The 19,695-nt window shown below is 42.3% G+C and overlaps 3 protein-coding genes across 4 annotated transcripts; all 3 read left to right on the top strand.

The window, feature by feature from the left end:
* Positions 1–760: 760 nt before the first annotated feature.
* dus3l (dihydrouridine synthase 3-like (S. cerevisiae)) lies at positions 761–7,635 on the top strand. Of its 2 annotated transcripts, XM_084696807.1 has the most exons (16): positions 762–934; positions 1,484–1,571; positions 1,698–1,965; positions 2,376–2,760; positions 2,894–2,964; positions 3,119–3,208; positions 3,344–3,385; positions 3,472–3,624; positions 3,927–4,043; positions 4,767–4,832; positions 5,311–5,421; positions 5,742–5,838; positions 6,176–6,251; positions 6,387–6,575; positions 6,892–7,020; positions 7,402–7,635. In XM_084696807.1, the coding sequence occupies exons 2-16, from the start codon at positions 1,492–1,494 to the stop codon at positions 7,472–7,474; spliced, it is 1,947 nt and encodes a 648-aa protein (XP_084552933.1). In that variant the 5' UTR covers positions 762–934; positions 1,484–1,491; the 3' UTR covers positions 7,475–7,635. The 2 variants fall into 2 exon arrangements, with proteins under 2 accessions (XP_084552934.1, XP_084552933.1); XM_084696808.1 differs by lacking the exon at positions 3,927–4,043 and having other exon boundaries at positions 761–934.
* Positions 7,636–8,158: 523 nt separating this feature from the next.
* LOC146295723 (zona pellucida sperm-binding protein 4-like) lies at positions 8,159–11,180 on the top strand. The gene is made up of 11 exons (XM_084696809.1): positions 8,159–8,591; positions 8,698–8,816; positions 8,894–9,038; positions 9,204–9,326; positions 9,497–9,669; positions 9,807–9,904; positions 10,020–10,162; positions 10,352–10,529; positions 10,616–10,751; positions 10,930–11,004; positions 11,092–11,180. Exons 1-11 carry the CDS (start codon positions 8,189–8,191, stop codon positions 11,101–11,103), a joined length of 1,605 nt encoding a protein of 534 aa, XP_084552935.1. The 5' UTR covers positions 8,159–8,188; the 3' UTR covers positions 11,104–11,180.
* A 1,621-nt stretch (positions 11,181–12,801) lies between these two features.
* LOC146295722 (sterile alpha motif domain-containing protein 9-like) lies at positions 12,802–19,565 on the top strand. Its single transcript, XM_084696804.1, has 4 exons — positions 12,802–13,072; positions 13,298–13,405; positions 13,595–13,649; positions 13,763–19,565. The coding sequence occupies exons 1-4, from the start codon at positions 12,810–12,812 to the stop codon at positions 18,422–18,424; spliced, it is 5,088 nt and encodes a 1,695-aa protein (XP_084552930.1). The 5' UTR covers positions 12,802–12,809; the 3' UTR covers positions 18,425–19,565.
* The last annotated feature ends 130 nt before the right edge of the window (positions 19,566–19,695 follow it).

Genomic DNA, 19,695 nt, shown 5'->3' with positions numbered 1-19,695 from the left:
TCAACTTTCGTTGGCATAATGCTGTGCTTAATCAAAATGATGTCTGATAACTTGATTTAAAATACATGACCCATAATTTGCTTTTCTCTCGCTCCCTATCTGTCATCGGTATCAACATTTCCACTAGCGATATAGAATCGTGTTATAGGCCTGAATCTATGTGCCTGTTCCCCAGCAAGGCAAATCGGCACGCGCGCCCATGAACGCCTGGTGGGGTGCTTGTGCAAACACCCTGCTGTGCTTTGATAACGGGATTAATGTAGGAAAATTACCGTAATCTGCAAAATTACAAATGCTATTCTCCTATTAAAAACGATTACCAACGAGGCAGCTCTTCCCTCACTGCCTCATTACCTCCAGCTATGCAGTGTGAGTCAGAGGGCAGATTCTCTTGGATCCTGATTATTTATACAGTCTATGGTCTGATCCTTGCCAGCGACATGTTTCAGAATACCGACTGTCGAAGGACGGGTGGGCCAATGGAAGGATGAATCTATGAAAAGTAGTAGGCGCTCTGCTAGGTTTATTTTGCACTGTTATTGACGGTGACATTATGTCTGATTTGGAGCATCATTGCTTTAAACAGCTAATTAAATTCGGAGCTGTGCACAACCATCGGCACAACCATCGGCCAACAGTGCCCTCTGCTGTACTGTCATCACAATTACAGCGTTTACAGGTCCCGTTCAATCATAGGCAAAGGCAACGTGACAAAAAAGTTGTTATGGGTGTTGTTTTGAAGAGGATTATGCATATTTTTCTATTTAATTCGTTAGCTACTTAGTTTGATTGTTTTTGTATTATACACATCTCCCGCTGCGCTAACTGGCGGAACCAATGTTTTTCTGAAGACAGTCGACTTTCTTATACACGGACATTAAAAGCGGTGTACTTGTCATGACTCTCATGTGGTATCTACTGTAGTTGTAAACAGGTACAAAAGCTAACTTGCATTCTTGTTGTGACTAACACTGCTTTTAATGAACTGTATAATATGAACGGAATATACTAAGGTCTAACTTTGTGCTGCAAATATGGATTTTACCGTTGATTTAGTAATGCTTGCCAATGCTGTAGCTAAATATATTTAGCCGAGACGTTAGTATTGCCACCTAGCTAGCTCTAGCTAGCCGTTGCATTTGACTTTGCCCAAAGTAAACCAGTCAAACTGCAGGCAGCCTATCGTCTACAATATAGTCAGTTGACATTAGATAACATGGATTAGCCAGCTAAATAATGTGAGTTTGGCAAACCTGGGAACATTAATGATAGCATTATCATCGTTAACTCTATCATACTAGCTAGGTCAGCGGTATTTTATTGATGACTTCACCAGCGTGGTAGTCCGGCATTGTTTGCGTCCCGTACCTCAATTTAAGCTCTCACTGTTAGCTTGTTCAGAGGTCCTACACAGATGCTTGCCCCGTGTTTTCTTATCTGGATACTTATACGTATAGCTCTTCTACTGTCATACTAACTACAGAATACGTGATGGAGACAAGTCCAGATAAACCCACGGAAAACCAAGGATTAAACGGAACGGAAAAGGGCAAGGCTGCAATCAAATCTCAGTGAGTAATAGTTATATCCAGACTTGACACTCACGTGCATTCAGTCTCTGTCTAGTTTCACTGCACTAATCCAAACTGACAGCTTGGGTGCGTTTCTGATATGAAAAGTGTTTTTGACCTCTGCAGATTCTTGACAACCAAAGAGAAATTCCACAATTTTCTAGACAATGAAGGGAAAGGTCTATCAGGCGAAAAGGTTGGCGATGACAACGTGGGTGGAGAGCGATCAGAGGAGACGGAGGAACCGTTGGAGAAGAAAATGAAACTGGACGAAGACGAGACTGAGAAGTCAGGGAAGCCTGACAGCAAGCGACTGAGAGGACAGAACAAATCCCGGCCACACATGAAACCAACGAGCTATGACGAGAGAAGACTGTGTCCCTCCATCATTCAGGTGTGTCTGCGTATCTCAGCCTTTCAGCCGTAAGTGGCCAGACTTACGAATCACTGATTGCCACTCAACTGCTCGATCTTAGTTCAAGTTCAAGTCTTTTATTGTCAGATGCACAGAACAACATAAGGTCAGACTGGGCACTGACATTCTTGGGACAAGACAACTCAAAGCAACCTGGCAAAACATAACATCTTAATGACACCCAACTTTAGTGGAAGGTTGATCCGTTTGTGGGTACTGGATGTACCAGCAGCATTGCATATTAGCCAGCAAGCTTGAGTTTAGTGGTTTGTACTGTTGCCTCATATCTTAAACTGTAATAAAAAATTCAGCGAACACTGGATATTTACATCAAACCAATACTCACGGAAATGTTCATTTACAGTCTGTTCCTTTTTTGAACTCCTCAGGAGCGTGAGATCAAATGTGTGTACGGCGACAAATGCAAATTCTTTCACGACATCGCAGCGTACATGGCCGCCAAGCCGGCCGACGTTAGCGACCGTTGCTACCTCTACGACACGTTGGGGAAGTGCCAGTACGGTCTCAGCTGCCGCTTTGCCAAGGCCCACACGGGGCCCGACCTCAGGAACCTAGTGAACGAGGAGCGGGTGAAAGCCCTGGAGGGAAGGACGCTAGTTAAAAACACCCTGGATAAAGACCTGCAGTGGCAGCTGCGAAAGAGGAAGGTGTCCTTCAAGATGTCCGAGGAGTACCTGAAAACCATTTTCAAGGCCGGTGACCGAGGAGGAGATAGCGGGAAGAAAGGTGCTGTTGAAAAGAAGCAAGGAAATGGTGAGAGAAGGTTGCTGGGTGACGGGATTGGCGCAATAGAATAGTGAGAATACAGTGTATATGGTTTCACACCAAATGACCTTCCAAGTTATCATGTATATCTATGTGACAGCTTAATGTTTCTCACAACCAGGCAGCTGCTGTGCAGTGGAGGACTCGACTCCTGCAGGAGAGGAACCAGTAGACACTCAACAGCCTGCAGAGGTATAGCTGCCAACTCATTAAAACGTTCAGTGTGGTTATGACAGAAAAATATCAGATAAAATGGCAACCCAAGGATGTACAGTCATAGGAGGGAAAGACAGAAGTGCAAACGCTGTACAGATGAACAAAGTGGACTTGGTTTATTTGTCATCAGACGAGTGCGGTAAAGCCAGCTGCGGTGAAGACTGTGGGGCCTCTGACCGATGCTGACGTGATCAAATTACGACCTTCTGAAAAAAAGCAGGTATGCTTCACTTGATCTAGTGTAGAAGACCAGTATGTAGATTTGACAGGCTTTTTACGTTTACATACACACACACACACTGTCAGATGGAAGCTATTTTTTATGTTGAGAATGTATTTCTTGATCTTCTTTCAGGTGGATTTTAAGGACAAACTCTACCTCGCCCCCTTAACAACGGTATGTTTCTCCACAATTCATTCTGGATAGACTGTCTGTATTATCTGTTCAACTGTTTGAACATTATTTCTTCTTCTCCTTCACAGTGTGGAAACCTGCCTTTCCGGCGCGTATGCAAGCGTTTCGGTGCTGACATCACATGTGGGGAGATGGCCATGTGTACCAACCTGCTTCAGGGCCAGTCGTCAGAGTGGGCCTTGCTGAAGAGGCATGAGAGTGAGGACCTCTTCGGAGTGCAGGTATGACTGTTCTCAAAGGGAAAGTTCACTTTTTTTATACTTCACATTTTTGTAAATTATGTTGTGACATGATGATGGCTAATGGTGTTTGTTTCAAGGCCACTTAATGATATGAAATGTACTTTATATTTTATTAAAAACTTTGGAATGTAAAGATCGAAACATATATCAACAGATCGAGACAACGGCTTAGGAAGATGTTTGTCAGAACGAAACCACTAGGTATATGGTCGTCGAATAGCCGTCTGAGGTAAATAAACATTGCTGAACCACATGAGCTGAGGGTGGTTGTGTTTGTCCAGCTGGAAGGGTGCTTCCCCGACACCATGACCAGATGTGCAGAGCTGCTCAACAACAACATTGACGTGGACTTCGTGGATATCAACTCCGGCTGTCCCATCGACCTTGTGTACAAAAAGGTTACTCTCCTTACTATCACATACTTCCCTCTGTACAAGAAGACAGTCGCTTTCCTCCTTGCTTGTTCTGCTGATGCGAAGGAACCCAGATGGAGCTCTGCCAGATGATGTCATGGAAGGAAGATGTCATCATGTAGTGTACACCTGTCCATCACCATCTGATAGGCGTGGGTGTAAATCAGTGGCCAAAAATATTGGAAGCAATATACATTTTGTGTTTGCAATGCTTGCTGGGCCTTGGCATAAAATGACTGCTAACATAATTTCAGTAAGTCATATCATCAGCACAGGGGAAAGTGTGAACTAGTTCCAGCCAGGTGAAATCACTCTATCATTCTGATTGGATTTTAAGAGCAGATTGACTGCTGTAAAAGAGGGGACTATTTGCACATATTGAAAATTTTCGCCCCCCAAAAAGAAAAAGAAAAAAAAAGTTCCTTATTGTATTCCAGTATTCTATAGAAACATGTGAATACATTTTCCTCAAATACTGAACTAGCAAACATTGCAAAACACAACATTTATCATTGCCAAAACGTATGGCCACGACTGTAGGTCAGTGGTAGGGCTTTTTGCTGCAGATCAGGAGGTCTCATAAACCCTCTGTACCTGCACATCTCTTTAAGGAAAAGCTGAATTAATATTATGACCAGTTTTCTATATTTTATAATGTTTCCTATCGCAGGTTTAACTTTAATTTATTCTCCTCTTCTGTCTCTGTAGGGTGGAGGCTGTGGGCTGATGACACGCACCAACAAGTTTGAGCAAATCATCCGAGGGATGAACTATGTAAGCTGATGCTCTACACTGTTCTGTATGTTGACAGCATCTTACATTTACATTTAGTCATTTAGCAGACGCTCTTATCCAGAGCGACTTACAGTAAGTACAGGGACATTTCCCCGAGGCAGGTAGGGTGAAGTGCCTTGCCCAAGGACACAACGTCATTTGGCACGGTGGGTAATTGACCTGGCAACCTTCTGATTACTAGCCCGACTCCCTCACCGCTCAGCCATCTGACTCAATCTTAACCTAGTTAATTCCGCCCTCAACATAGTGAAGAGGCGAGTGTACATGTGTCACGCTTAAAGCACCTCAAATGACATTACGTTCCATGCAAGGTTCTACAACCTAAAGCACCTTAGATCTGGGAGCCTGTAGAATCGGGTGGGTTCTAACCTGAGGTGTGTTTGTTAAGCACCTTGGTTAGCTAAGCATTTAGATGACTGTTAACCTTTGACCTTGAAACATGGTTCTTTGTCTTCAGGTTCTCGATGTCCCTCTGACCGTGAAGATCCGCACAGGGGTCCAGGAGAAGTCCAGCATCGCTCACAAGCTTATCCCTGAGATGAAGACCTGGGGCGTGTCCATGATTACGGTGAGCCAATTAAATCACATCTGACACGTAGGGCCCTTTTTACAAGCAGTGTCACAGACCGCTTCACCTACACCCACAGAACTAAACCAGCCCTAAAGTTTGATGTCACATCCTCATCACACTTACAATATAGATGACAGAGGACTTTTAACCGATTGAAACTCATCTCTATTTGTAAACTGATAATTACACAAAGAAGAACTGTGTGGTTTGCTTGTCTTTGGGATGTTTTTTTTATAGTCGCAGTGATAGTCGTAATGACTGGTTCTGTTAGTGTCTTTGTGAGAGGTTCATGTTTGAAAGGTTTTGTCTCTGTCCAGCTACACGGCAGATCCAGAGAGCAGCGCTATACCAAGATGGCTGACTGGGACTACATCAATACCTGCTCCAAGATCGCCAGCCCCATCCCTCTGTTTGGTACGCTGGCCTAGTAGCACTGCAGTTTTAGTTTTAGCACTTTGAAATGAACGAGTACATCTGTTCTCACGTGTGTGGGGAGACCAGTACATTATTGTTGCCGTGGAGACCAGTACATTATTGTTGCCGTGGAGACCAGTACATTACTGTTGCCGTGGAGACCAGTACATTGTTGTTGCCATGGAGACCAGTACATTATTGTTGCTGTGGAAACCAGTACATTATTGTTACTGGGTGTTTGAAGTAAGTCTAACCAGCTGTTTTCCTGTGGTCCTTTTTGAAGAAGGAAATTGAGACGGCCATGTTGAGTTCCATCCTATGTTTCCTTCCTCTGCAGGAAATGGAGACATTTTGTCTTATGAGGACGCCATGAAGGCCAGGGAGACTGGAGTGTCTGGTATTATGTTGGCGAGGTGAGCAAGCATATCTTTTAACAGTTACCTTTTAAACGGTCCTTGGTTTTTCTGAATGAGGAAGAGATATAAATATAAATTGAACTCAACTTAATTTCAGTCACATAAAAGTGAAATCCTCCCAATGTCCCTCAGGGGCGCTCTCATCAAACCCTGGATCTTCACGGAGATCAAGGAGCGTCGCGACTGGGACATCTCTTCGGCCGAGCGTCTGGACGTGCTGAGGGACTTTAGCAACTATGGACTGGAGCACTGGGGCTCCGACACACAAGGCCTGGAGAAGACCAGGAACTTCCTGCTGGAGTGGCTGTCCTTCATGTGCAGGTGGGAGGGGGGGGGCGGGGGGGGGGGGGGGCGGGGCATGTTCTAGATGTTTCCCTGCTCCAACACACCTGATTCAAATAAATGGGCCTGACAACGACCCATTCCTTTGAATCAGGTGTGTTGGAGCAGGGCAGAGCGGCCCAAGGACCAGGATTGAGAACCACTGGGTTATGGGATTGTTTTAAGAGAGAATGGATGTTTTTGTTATTGTTGTTGTTGTTGTTGTTGTTTCAGCTGACCGAGGGAGTCTTTAGATTAAGATCGGTGGCAAATGTAGAGAGAGACAGAAAAAAAATTCAGTATCTCTGTATTTTAGGTACATACCAGTGGGGCTGCTGGAACGAGTGCCTCAGAAGATCAATGAGAGGCCGCCATTCTACTTAGGGAGGGATTACCTGGAGTCTCTGATGGCCAGCCAGCATGTTGGGGACTGGGTCAAGATCAGGTGAGGATCTTGAAGTGTCTGTTTCAGAAACACAAAACATGTTTAGCTTGTGTTCTGCTCCTCTCTCTTACCAACCGTCTCTGGAGGAGGGGATCCCTCTCTGAATTGCTCCTCCCAAGGTTTCTTCCATTTTTTTCTCCCGTTGTGAGTTTTTCTGGGAGTTTTTCCTTGTCTTCCTTGAGGGTTTAGGTTGGTTGAGGGGCAGTTCTATGGGCGTATGTGAAGCCCTCTGTGACATGCTTGCGTGTAAAAAGGGCTATACAAATACATTTGATTTGATGTGATTTAAGGAGTACCGAAGGATGGAAGATGAGAAAATGTTGAAAGTATGACTGCAAATGTAATATTTGTGAATAATTCATTTTCCTGTTTCCTTCACAGTGAAATGCTACTTGGACCGGTACCAAAGAATTTCAACTTCTTGCCCAAACACAAGGCCAATGCTTACAAATAAACCTGATTGACAGAAAAGTCACATTGTATTACGATAACGTTATGTTCAGAGGAAACTATTATTTTCCGTTGGGAAAGGATGAGTCCTGCTTTTCCTGGATATGTGTTTTAAAAATACTTTTCATGGAATAAAATGGATGATGTTGATCCTTTCTATGAGAATGACTGATGGTGTGACTCGTGACACAATGAGCTAGAGATGAAATTCCAACTGAAGATGGTGCATTACCTCCCGGTGAAATGATTTATGCAGACATAATTAGGTGGCACTCCCAGGCCTACCGATGCAAATATGGATACAATTAGATAAGTTGATAACACACTACACTACTAATCAAGTGCTTGGTCGAATATGGACTGTAAATTGTATGTAACCTCGGCCGAGTGCTCGTCAAATGAACCCTGTCATCATGACATGTTACAGACATTGCTGATATTATTCGTGAGTAACCTACCTCGCATGAGTTTATCATTGTTATATCTGAAATCCCAGAAGCATCTCTTATTATATTTACATAAAATATGTCGACCGCAGCCAACAAATTCATTTCATACAAGTGGCCCGCTTTTTCCACGTGAGAATTTGTAAATGTATTATTGAACGAGGCATTCTATTGGTAGCAAGCCGTTGCGGGCTCATCTCGGTTGCCTTATTAGAAGGACTAAAATTAATTAAGGTTACTTGCTCTGTTTTCAGAGTGTAACGCTAGAACCCATGGCTTTCCGGACCACCTTGCTCCTTGCGCTAGCAAATGCACTGCCTTGTATTTTTTGCGCCACGGAAGAATGGTTATCCTTTCCAAGAAACGGCGACTCGCAATCGGAGGATTCTTCGGTCAATTTAAGAGATTATGGTTCTGACGTTGATGATGACTACTACATTAGAGACCAAGCCGCGGTGCATTTGCCCAAGTTCTCAAATGTAGGGAATCCTTACGTAAACCATCGGACCCAGGTGACTTTTGTGGACGTGAAAAGCGACCAGAAGTGGGCACCAGTTATGAAGTTTCTACCCAACAAGCCTGCATTTGTCACATTACCGGTTTTGTGCAGTGAAGATGAATTTAAAGTTACCTTACCAGTTGGTCCATTGAGTCAAGTGAAAGTCATAAATGACTGTAAGTGTAGGCTATACTTCTTTATCCAAATATTATCTAATTTTACAGGATAGTCTCAAAGCACTTGACGCCTTAATACAATTGCGATTCTGTTTCCGTTTCACAGTTTCAAATACTGTACTCCCAGTGGTTGATGCTCCAGAGTCTTGTGGCTACATTTTAAACCAAGGGCTAAATCAGACCACAATGATTGTTAGCTTTTCGGGATGCCACGTCAGCGTTCAGGTATTTTCTTTACAAGTGGTATTCCCTCCCCGGCTCCCCCCTTTCCATCACTCCCTCTAACAAATGTTTCTTGCCAGGACGGTCGTCACGTTTTGAGGGTGATGTATGTGAACCAGGACAAGAATGTGGACGTTGCAACCGTGTCTTGTGAGGTCAGACCAGATTCTCCTCAACTGCCAGACAAGAATTATCGTTCTCGTGTCCCCGTTATTGAATCAGCAGGTAAACCTGAATTCTCGTTGCGTCTGACATGGGTATCCATTGCATTTTTTTAATTTTATTTTTTTTAAACGATGTACCAAGGCCAACAATACTGTTCTGTTCCACTTTTGGTTCTCTGTATAGGCCTAACTGATCAATGAATCATGTAATTCCCCCCACCACCAGGATGCAATATTCCTCATGACCTGCAGCTGCCATGTGGCTTCAGAGACTGTCCTGCCTCTGTGTGTCGGATGATGGGATGCTGTGTAAACATAGCTACATCAGCATGCTACTACCCTATGGATGGTAATGACTTCCTGTCTAGAATTTCACAACTGATCCCCTTGTTACTCTAGCGTCACAATGTCTGAGGTCAAAGATCAAAATTGGCAGTATGGTGAGGGAGGGTTTGAACTGTCTAAATTCTAGTGTGTGGGAAGGTGAGTGTTTAGTGATCTTGTTCTCTCCCTACCCAGAGTGCACTGCAGACAGACAGTTTGTCTTTGCCATCGTGAATGATGCTGCTTCCGTCCCTCTGGACTTAAAAACCCTGGTGGTTCCTGGGCATCCTAACTGTGTCCCTGTAGTGGTCACTGAGCAGTCTGCAGTCTACAAGTTCTCGGTCAATGACTGTGGCACTCGGTCGTTTGTGAGTTTGATTCTTCGTCGTTGCTGGTGAAGCCTGGATAAACGCCACCTGCTTAAGTTCGAGCAGAAACTACCATGATACAATTTCAAAAATTGATTCAAATGACCAGTCTCCCATTTCCGAATTTAATTTCTTAGAAAGTAGGTGAGACTGAAGTTTTCTTGGCTGAGGTGCAGACTAAACTTAGAGTCTACCACTTGAACTTCGGCACAATCTCCAGGGATAATCCATTAAGGTAAGTAACTCAATTTTTAATGCTGTTTGCCTGGCATGAATCCTGACTGCATACATGTCGTTTTTTTTTTTTTTGTTCTTAACCATTTGGTTTGTACAAAAACATTTGTTTCTAGGTTTATAGTGGAGTGTCGCTACCCAAAATCGGGTTTTGTTTTAGCGAGTGTGGGATTTATGGTGAGGACTCCAAGTTTAGATTTACCCAGCGCACAGCTGACTGCTGAAGGACGCTTTGGGGTGGAGCTGAGGATTGCAGAAGGTATTGTCCCTGTTGTTTCAAAAGGGTCTTTTAGTATTGCTTGTAAGAGGCTGAATCATAGTTGTATAGAAATTCAGATGTGTTCTTCATCTTGGTATCCTTTCTCTAGGACTTTTTTATTTTATTCAAGTTTGTGACCAAGGCAACCAAATCTTGACGCTTGTATCCCTGCCCCCATTCTCCACCCAGATGAGACGTACTCGTCCTTCTTCCCACACGACCACCAGCCCCTGACCCTCCTCCTGGGTAAACCTGTATACCTGGAGCTTCGCATCAAGGCTCCTGAACCCAGAGCCGTGATCCTGGTCAACTACTGCCTGGCTTACCCCCGCTCTGCCGGGAGAGCCATGGTGCTCATTCATGAAGGGTGAGGGTGCAACTACAACGCTCTAGATCCAAGATGGTGGAATCACACCTTTTCTTTTTGTTATCAAATTGTGTCTATCATCTCAGGTGTGCCAATCCTTACGATCCCACCATCAACATCCTTCAATCGGTCAGTCTGTCTCAAAATCGCCACACAAGGCGTTTCGTGATCCATGCCTTCCAGTTCATGGACACAAAGACCAGGAGATATATGGACGAGGAGGTCAGTTAGGCTGCCTGGAGAAACTGCGTCATGGGAGTTTGCTGCCCAATGAATTTTTACTCTGCCCTACATTCTACCAAGGAAGTATACTGTACTTGGGTGTTCAGGAAGCCCTGTGCAGCAGTTTTCACTGTAGTAATGACCCCTTTGTGTTTTATTTTTATATCACTGCTTCTAGATCTACTTCATGTGCTCCACTGAGCTGTGTATGCCAGATGAGGGTGACTGTGAGGAGAGCTGTTTCGATGGCCTGGTGAGTTGGTCTACTGTAGAGCCGTTACCTTCATTGGTTTGTCTGGAATAAGGACTTGTTTAACTCCTTGTTTTGCTGACTTCCCAGTCTTCTCCATGAGGATCTACCAGGATGTTTGGGGATGAAGTGGATGGCTCATGTACCTATGGAAAAATTAAAACTTGTATGTTAAAGGATTTTGTCTTTGCTCCTTTACTGCCTTTTTAAAATGTATTTTAAATAGATAAGCCCCCCTCTCTACATGTCAAATTAGATCTGGAGCTCCACTCTCTGCAGTGACAGCTATGATAATTGATCTTCTTTCATAAGATATTTAAGTTATTTGGTAGGTCTAACAGGCTGGATGTTAGAAACATGCTTAGCTTGTTGGTCCAATCACTGCTCAAGAGAAATGCATTGCCCACAGCCAACATTACACTGGCGTTTTAATATTAAGTTATCAACTGGGCAAGAATTACTCTTGTAACTTAAAGCGTCAGATACTGTAAGAATTACAGATTGGGCTTTTAAAGTCTTCTCTTCAAACGTTACAGGTTCTGCAACATGCTACCTCTTTAATTAGGTGTACCCTAACCACACCCTTGAGATCACATTACATTTCTTATGACGCTTACGTCAGACGCAAGCTGATAGACTGATCCGCAGCTTGTGGTATGTACAGTGTTTGACAGTTGACGTCTTTGAACTTCAGAAACTCATATCGTCCAAAACTTTAGTGTGGTTCTGAAATCTATTAAAGCAGTCCGGAATGAGGCCCAACAGAACATTGAGGTAAGGTTTTCATAGTCAAAACCTTCATATTCAAGTTCAAGCTTGATGTTCACAGACCTGCTGGCAACCTTGCTTCTAATACAAGCTTGTAATATATTGTGGATAATTGATTTTAAATAGACATACAGTTGCCTGACAGTTTTGGAATCCTTTCAATTAATTACATTTGAATCCTCTCAATTAATCAATTAATACATTACAGCCTGAATTCAAAAAGGTTAAATAAATGTGTATGGGTCACAGATAAGAGAATGCACACATGCAAAATGTGATTGGTTCAATTACAAAACAGGACAAACCTGCTTATGTCTGATTTGTTGTGTGCTTTGAGCCATTGATGGCAGCAACGGTTGCTTTGGATCCTTAGTGAAATAGTGTGAGTTGAAGTTCAGGATTAGTGTAATAAGGAGTGTCTTTTCTTTTTGTTCGTTCTAAAACCCTTAGCTAAGAGTACATATAGGCACACCTGTGTACGCTCTGCCTTTGTGAAACATTGGGTTGATCAGAATTACTCCACATATCATATTAACCTGCTATAATTGCGGGTGAAGCCAGCACACAGACACACTGGAGATGGTCTGCGTACAGACCGTATTCACAAAACCACTGTGTAGTCTGTACAGAGCCAGAGAATGTGGATGGTTGGTAAAGTAACTCTGGAGATACATGCGTCAGAGTCTTCGTACAAGTGGCAAACCAGGAAGACGGCACCTTTTGTATTGTTGTTTTTGTAGGTGAAACGTTATACAATCCTACGGTAAGGGAGGCTGTATTCAATTGTTTTCAGATTTCAGAAATCTTGTCAGAGCCTGGGGGGGGAAGGCATCAGCTTATCGAAATTAATGCAAAATGTGCGATCTTCAACTTGTATGGTTAGGAAATGGTTCTTTAAAAGATCGGGAACAATTACAAAGAACTGAGATGAGATATGCCTGATTTGATGACACTCTTTCCTGATACGACTTGATGCGACTCTTTCCTGTCGTATTAGGGACCTGAATTGTGATATCACAATGGGTGGAGACATGAAATAAATGATGAGTCACAACAGGAAAGACAGAGTGAAAAAACATATTTCTCAGGAGATGCAAAGTTCCATGGCATCAGAGGAGAGTGCAGACAAACCAGCAGGACGAGTTGGAGCAGCAGAACTTTGCTGCCCGGACAAACACAAGATGGAGGACCAGCCAGAGGAGAAGCCAGAGTCCCCTGGATCTCCTGACTCCATAAAAAGTGAAAGCTCACTGGACTTGCCGATCAACTTCAATCAAGAAGGACGTGAAGAACTCCCCAAAAGGTTGAATTTATTACAGACCAATGCTTTTTTCAAAGACTATATATAATACTGTATACTGGTTCAATACTAGATTAGATTATATATTATCATATATCATCATATATATCATCATATTCTTAATAGGAAAAGTTGAATAAGTTTGCATAATGAAGTTCAACAGTGTAAACGAGTCACATGACCAAACAGAAAAGCAGTAACTAAACACATTTCTTCTGTTTTTCACAGGGAATTGAGGCTGGAGAGACCACAGTCTCCGACTCTAAGTTATCTGTCAATGAGAACTGATCGCTCCATAGAACCACCACCGAATCTTGACATTTCCTCCATTCAGAGGTTTATATTCCAAACTGTGTAATGTTTACGGTTTCCCTGTCTTTAATCAGTTTCCATGTATTGAAGGAACCACAGCATGTCTTGGTTTGACATAGTTACCTATTTAGTTACATTATATCCAAAGTAAACTCTTACTTTAGTTAAAAACTTGTGTGAGGGAGCACATTAATGCGTGTCAACTATTTACAGGTTAACAAAACAAGATGGATCAGAACTTTCCACACGAGAAGCACGTGCAGAAAGGGTATTACAATATGTATATATATTTGTAAATTACCGTACAAAGTTATGTGTAGCAATGATAAGTAGATATTAATGTGAGCAGGACTAATTATCCACACCACACATTTTTCCCAGGCTGCAGATGTTCCCCAGTTTCCTCAGAGAATTGAAGACTGGACTACAGAGGAGGTGCGAGATTGGCTGACGAAAATACTTAAAGTCTCTGAATCGGATTCTCAGAAGCTTTACGACCAAGACGTATCAGGAAGGTGTCTGGTTTGCTTCGATAAAAAGGACTTAATAGATCTAGGTTTAACAATAGGGCCTGTTGTTCAAATCATTAAAATGGTAGACAAGCAAAGAAAAAAAGAGGAGCAAGAAGCAAAGATGCAAGAAGTCGATGTTGGAAAATATGAGCGAACACAGGAGATAGACACACTGAAATCAGACTCAGAAGGTCTAATGGCCGCTTCTCGGATGCCATTTGAGAGAATGGATGCGACCACTACAGACACAGTGACACCAGAGAAAATAATATGTGTTCCTCGGCTCTTTGATAAAAAGGACCCCTCATTCATGTACACACAGAACAATATCCTTCCACTGGCTGTTGGTCCAAGTGATCTCATAGAACCTGTACATGAATACAAACTGTTACTAGGTACCATGGAAGAGGTCAGTGAGAGAGAGATCCTTTACGAGTTTTGTAACGAGGCGGTTTGCTTTGCAGCAAGCTGCATGAATTCTCGCACCAATGGAACCATCCATTTTGGCGTCAATGGTGCCCCAGGGAACACACACGGACAGATTGTTGGTCAAAGGGTGTCCTCTTTTAACGACTATATAATTGAGTTTGATATGCGCCTGGACCAACACTTTAAAGAGAACAAAATAATTGCTAAAGCATGTGTCCGTCCCCCACAGTTCTTCCAAGTTCAAAACATAGACGGCACAACTTCTGGCAAATATGTGATTGAGGTCGATGTTATTCCCACATATTTTGAGACTCAGGAGATGTTGTTCTTTACATATTTATACACATCACCAAAGGGACAACATGTGGGTTGCAGCACTGAATGTCTTTTTGTACGGCAAGGTACCAGGAGCATGAATATTCTAGCAGACCCTAATCAAAAAACACTGCGGGAACACGTAAGAGTGATAACCGAAGAAGTGAAAAATTGGGCCTCGACTCGCAAGGAGATGGAGAAGAAGTGTCACGCACCCAAACCAGGGCAACAAGGCCATAAGCTCAAACAGCTGATAACTCATGGGAGAGGCACACTTGAGAATTCACTGTATGTTATCCTAGTCACAAACAAATGCCACCCTAGTCAGCTTGAGCATTTACATTTTTTTAAAGAGATGAAGTTGTTTGCCGTGCTCGAGTTTGACCCTGAATCGGACAAATTTGGGACATGCGGTTTCTACAGAAAGGATCGTATCGCTAATCTACACTATCCTCGGATGTACAACACCCAAGAAAACATCTCGAATCTCATTGCAAAGCTTAACTTGTTCAAGCAAACAAGCTGGGTATTTTGTAACGGACGGGCAAATGAGCAAGACAAACAAGACATGCCATTCACGCCCAGTGACTGGTTGAAGAAACGAGCAGGAGAAGTTAGTGACATGGTATCGATCCTCTGCAATCCGGATGTGTTGCCAAAAGATCGTTTACTGATGGTCTTCCTTCTTCACTCAGTGGAGCCCGATGTCTCAAGTCCCATCATGGAGACCTTCTGTGCTATATATCGCAACCTAGAAGGAGAGGATAACATGGTCTGCCTATGCAAAGACTCCACTGTGTTTCGTCAATGGAAAGAAATGATCAACACTCGCTGCAAAGTTGACATCACTCGTAAATGCATCTACGAATTGAGCCTGAATGAGATTGACAGCACGATAAGAAAACTGAAAGAACCTCAGACCCAGTCTTCCTGCAGGTACCTACCGTCCATTGGCTCCAGCTCAGTCCTCCTCACAAAGAAAGATGAGGAGCTGATGACTGACCTCAATATCCTGTGTGAGAACGAATGTGAGGACTCAGAAATTGAGACAACCGAGTCTTTCAAAGACTTTACGACAAAAACGGAAGAGGACTTTTACAGGGGTGGTCAGGTAACGTGGTGGAACTTTTACCTTTCTGAGAGACCAGGCTGTCTTCCATTCATCAAACGAAACAATTTTGAAGATCTTCAAAACTTGATCACAGAGAGCTCCACATTTTTGTGCACCATGATCAACTTGTTCCACCATCCAGGCTGTGGAGGAACAACAATGGCAATGCACGTCTTGTGGAACCTCAGACGGAAATTTCGATGTGCTGTTTTGAAAAACAACATAGCTCATAACAGTGACATCGCAGTCCAAGTCGTGCACCTGCTGACCTGTGGCAGAGAGGAGCAGTCAAGCTACACACCTGTTCTTCTCCTAGTAGACAACTGGGAGGATGTTGAGGACCTACAGCGATGCATTCTGAGTGGGGCAAGAGAGAGAAAAAGACATGAGGGTGTACTGGTCGTCGTTCTGAACTGTGAGAGAACACAGTTCCCAGCTGAACTCTCCAGGAATTGCAGAATTGACAATGTATTCATCACCAACAAACTATCACCCAAAGAGAAAACATTCTTTAATGAGAAATTGAAAGACCTTAAGGACAACCATGAGAAACCTGAAACCTTCTATGCTTTTATGATCATGACAAACGATTTCAGTGAGGAATACATTGAGAATCTGGTGTGCAACACCCTTAAAGATCTGGATACCTCCAGCAAACAGGGACGACTTCTTTCTTTCTTGGCATTACTGAACACATATGTGAATGGTTCATGTATGTCACTTTCTCTGTGTGAAGAATTAGTGGGGATAAGGAATGCCTTATGGGAAAGAGAGACACTAGAAGACAAGATGAATCCGTACTCAACTCTGCTAATCCACTTCTCTGTTGAAGAACATGGCACTTATCAATCTGTACGGTTTCTACACCAAATGATTGCCAGTAATTGCCTAAAGGTTTTGACCAAGAAGCACAACCTATTTCAAGGAGAAATAACAACAAATCTGTTGCATTGTGACATGCTTTACAAGTCTTGCATGGGGAAAGACATCCTGGTTCAAAACATCCAAAGTATGCTGATAACACGACATCGGAAAGAATTTGGAAATGACAAAGACACGCTGTTCTCTCCTTTGATTGAGGATATACATAACAATGAGGGAACTGAACAAATCAAGCAGGTATTGATAAAGGCAACAGATAGATTTGACAAAAATGCAACAGTGCCTCAAGCTTTGGCAAGACATTTCTATCTGAAAGAGAAAGACTTTAAATCAGCCTTGCTTTGGGCTAAAGACGCACAGCAGAAGAAGTACAATTCCTACATTGCGGACACACTTGGACAGGTGCATAAAAGCAGCATGAAACAGGAACTTACTCAAGATCTAACCCCAGAGATGTTAGACAGATGCCTCAAGTCAGCATCCAATGCCATAAAAGCATTCAGAGATTCTCAAGATCTCGCAAGAAAAGATGAACCACCGGATCCCTTTGACCAGCGCAATAGAAAAAAACAAAAAAGCTACAACACATCAGGCTATGTAGGTGAGATGGAGGTAACAATGATCATTTTTGATGTCATCAAATACATTCCCTTCTTCAATGAAAGTCCTTACCATAAGGACAGAATGTTGCAGTTCCTCAGCGGTCGACTGTCCACAAAAGATTTACACATTGGAAGCACTCAGATAGATTCTGAGTTTATTGCTATCCTAGCAGACCATGAGAGATTCTTAGTGTCTTTGAGGCCACGATTAAAGGAAAGCTTCACTTTCTTTGAGAACTACTTTACTTACTTAAAACCCAGGTCCATTGAGAGGGAAACAGTAGACGACAAAAACAAAAGAAAAGTGTCTAAATACTTTGGTGACTACATGCGTATCTTCTGTGGCAAGGAAGAGAAAGACACAGAAAAAGCTAGTAAACCACACCTGAGTGTGAGCCAGGAAGTTAAGGACCAGCGACGCTACTTAGAGGAAAAAAGAGCAGATTCATTTGCCGGGCTCCTTCAATGTTTGACTGAGAAGAACCGAAATCAAATGGAATTCATTTTGAAGAAATGGCAGTTCATAGTTGATAATTCAGTTTGTAAATCATTGTCTGACAGAATACATTATATCCTGGCAAACATTGTTCTTCACTCAATGAAACCAAGTTCAGGGTTACTGAAAAGGTATGAAGACTTGGTGTCCTTGCTCAATGAGATGCTGCAAGACGAAGGAACCCATTCAAACTGCACAGAGCTGTATTATCTCTCCATGTTGCTGATGTGGCCAAATGACGACATTGTGCTCAAGAACACAACAACTTTCAAAAACATCGGCACATATGTCACAGCATCCAAGAAGTCTTTTAATCGTCGTTTTTCTCACATGTTTCCAGCAAGGTCTGCCATATCACATTTCTACCTCGGAAACTCCCAAGGTCTGAAGAGAATAATAGGCAAAGAAAAACTTGAACAGGCTCTGAAACTATCTCCAAAGTCTTTTAAAGACCGACTCTGGCAGACTGGGCTAATATGGAAGGAGCCGGAAGTTAAGAAACTACTGTTACGTGTGAAAGGGAAAACAGAAAATGGTGAAATCCATCATTTTTGTGGCAATGTCAAAATCCCGGTGCGTCCAGTATACCTTGGAGGGGTGCGTCCTGGGTGTAGTGTGGAGGAAGTCTCCTTCTATATAGGATTCAGCATGGAAGGACCTGTCGCTTACGATCTCCAGTATGTTAATGACCCGTAAACAGCAGGGAGAGATGTTCAATTATAAAAACGAAAGAGCAACAGTTAGAAGGAACAATGAAGGATGTGAAAAGATAGAGGAGAACGAAACGGATTATAGTACAGTGTTACTTTATTGATTTGGGAAGTATACGCACACCATTTGTTGTTATTTACCACAATGACAAAGACCAATACGTTTTTTTGTGTGTTTATTTATTATATTTTTTTTCAAACTGTAGCTCCTACTCATGAGATGGTACTTCACTAAGAATAATGTCATTACGTTTATGTAATCTAAATGTATAGGGCCTATTCAACAAATACCATTTAATGCATTTGTTTGATTTTAGAACACATGCACTCCGCTTCGCGTCGTGCCTAACAACTCCCCTTACCTGTTCTAAAATCAGCGTAAACCACGGCCTCTTGGGGCTTATTGCTTTTCTAAAACTGTTACTACAAATATTTGATATGGTTTCATCAATAAAAATAATTAGAAACAAAATTGTTTAATTATAAACCGTCATTCTTCCGCTAGCCTATAACAAAGTATAGTTCCTACATACATCGTTGCCACGCAACAGCCAGATGGACATCTTTGCCGTCTTTTTCAATTTGAAATATTCGATGCGCAGTCATATGGAATGTTAAAGATTGTTATGAGGACAACCTGTGAGGTTATGCTGGATTTTACAAAGGCATGGAACACGATATAGCCAATCACAATCAAGGATGGGAACAACCAGTTTTAGAATTCTAATTTAGCAACATGCGCAGATGCTAGAATGTTACAGATTTGCAACTGCTCTGCATTCATATTTTACATTGTTAATTGGACACATGCATAGGCGATTTTAACGTGAAACTGTTGGGATGAAAACATTTACATTTTCAAATTAATGTAAAAAACAATGAATGTTTTTAGAAAATGTTTTAAGTATATATTTGTATGTTTTATCACGGTTTGTTGTACTGTAATGATTAATTTGAAATTTTAAGATCTGGTATTCATTTTGAGCATGTTTTTGAAAGCAAAAAATAATAATTTACTACCCTTTGCACCCCCAGTTTTAAAACCTAGAATCGCCTCTGGATACATGCATACATTGTGGTTATTTGATTGTTTATTTATAAAAAATTAAAAACATGTATAAAGTCATCCTCCATTTCTTGCCACTTTCCTTTAGCCTACTCACAAATGTAGCCTATATAACAGTGCAGTGCACACATTTTGTAGCCATCCTGTCAAACAATGCCCGCATTAACCAATTATCACTGTTTTTTTTTACC

The sequence above is a fragment of the Hypomesus nipponensis genome, chromosome 4 (assembly GCF_054491055.1).
Source record: "Hypomesus nipponensis isolate SF chromosome 4, ASM5449105v1, whole genome shotgun sequence".
NCBI lineage: Eukaryota > Metazoa > Chordata > Actinopteri > Osmeriformes > Osmeridae > Hypomesus > Hypomesus nipponensis.
Note: the sequence above shows the minus strand (reverse complement) of the source record. Positions and strands in the feature narration are given on the sequence as shown.

Bases quoted from the DNA above. Each gene is read 5' to 3' on its own strand.
- dus3l (XM_084696807.1), top strand. From the start codon at position 1,492: ATGGAGACAAGTCCAGATAAACCCACGGAAAACCAAGGATTAAACGGA. The intron at 1,572-1,697 runs GTGAGTAATAGT...TGACCTCTGCAG, and splicing joins AAGGCTGCAATCAAATCTCA to ATTCTTGACAACCAAAGAGA. The intron at 3,209-3,343 runs GTATGCTTCACT...ATCTTCTTTCAG, and splicing joins GACCTTCTGAAAAAAAGCAG to GTGGATTTTAAGGACAAACT.
- LOC146295723 (XM_084696809.1), top strand. From the start codon at position 8,189: ATGGCTTTCCGGACCACCTTGCTCCTTGCGCTAGCAAATGCACTGCCT. The intron at 9,670-9,806 runs GTGAGTTTGATT...TTAATTTCTTAG, and splicing joins ACTGTGGCACTCGGTCGTTT to AAAGTAGGTGAGACTGAAGT. The intron at 10,530-10,615 runs GTGAGGGTGCAA...CTATCATCTCAG, and splicing joins ATGGTGCTCATTCATGAAGG to GTGTGCCAATCCTTACGATC.
- LOC146295722 (XM_084696804.1), top strand. From the start codon at position 12,810: ATGATGAGTCACAACAGGAAAGACAGAGTGAAAAAACATATTTCTCAG. The intron at 13,073-13,297 runs GTTGAATTTATT...TGTTTTTCACAG, and splicing joins CGTGAAGAACTCCCCAAAAG to GGAATTGAGGCTGGAGAGAC. The intron at 13,406-13,594 runs GTTTATATTCCA...AACTATTTACAG, and splicing joins GACATTTCCTCCATTCAGAG to GTTAACAAAACAAGATGGAT.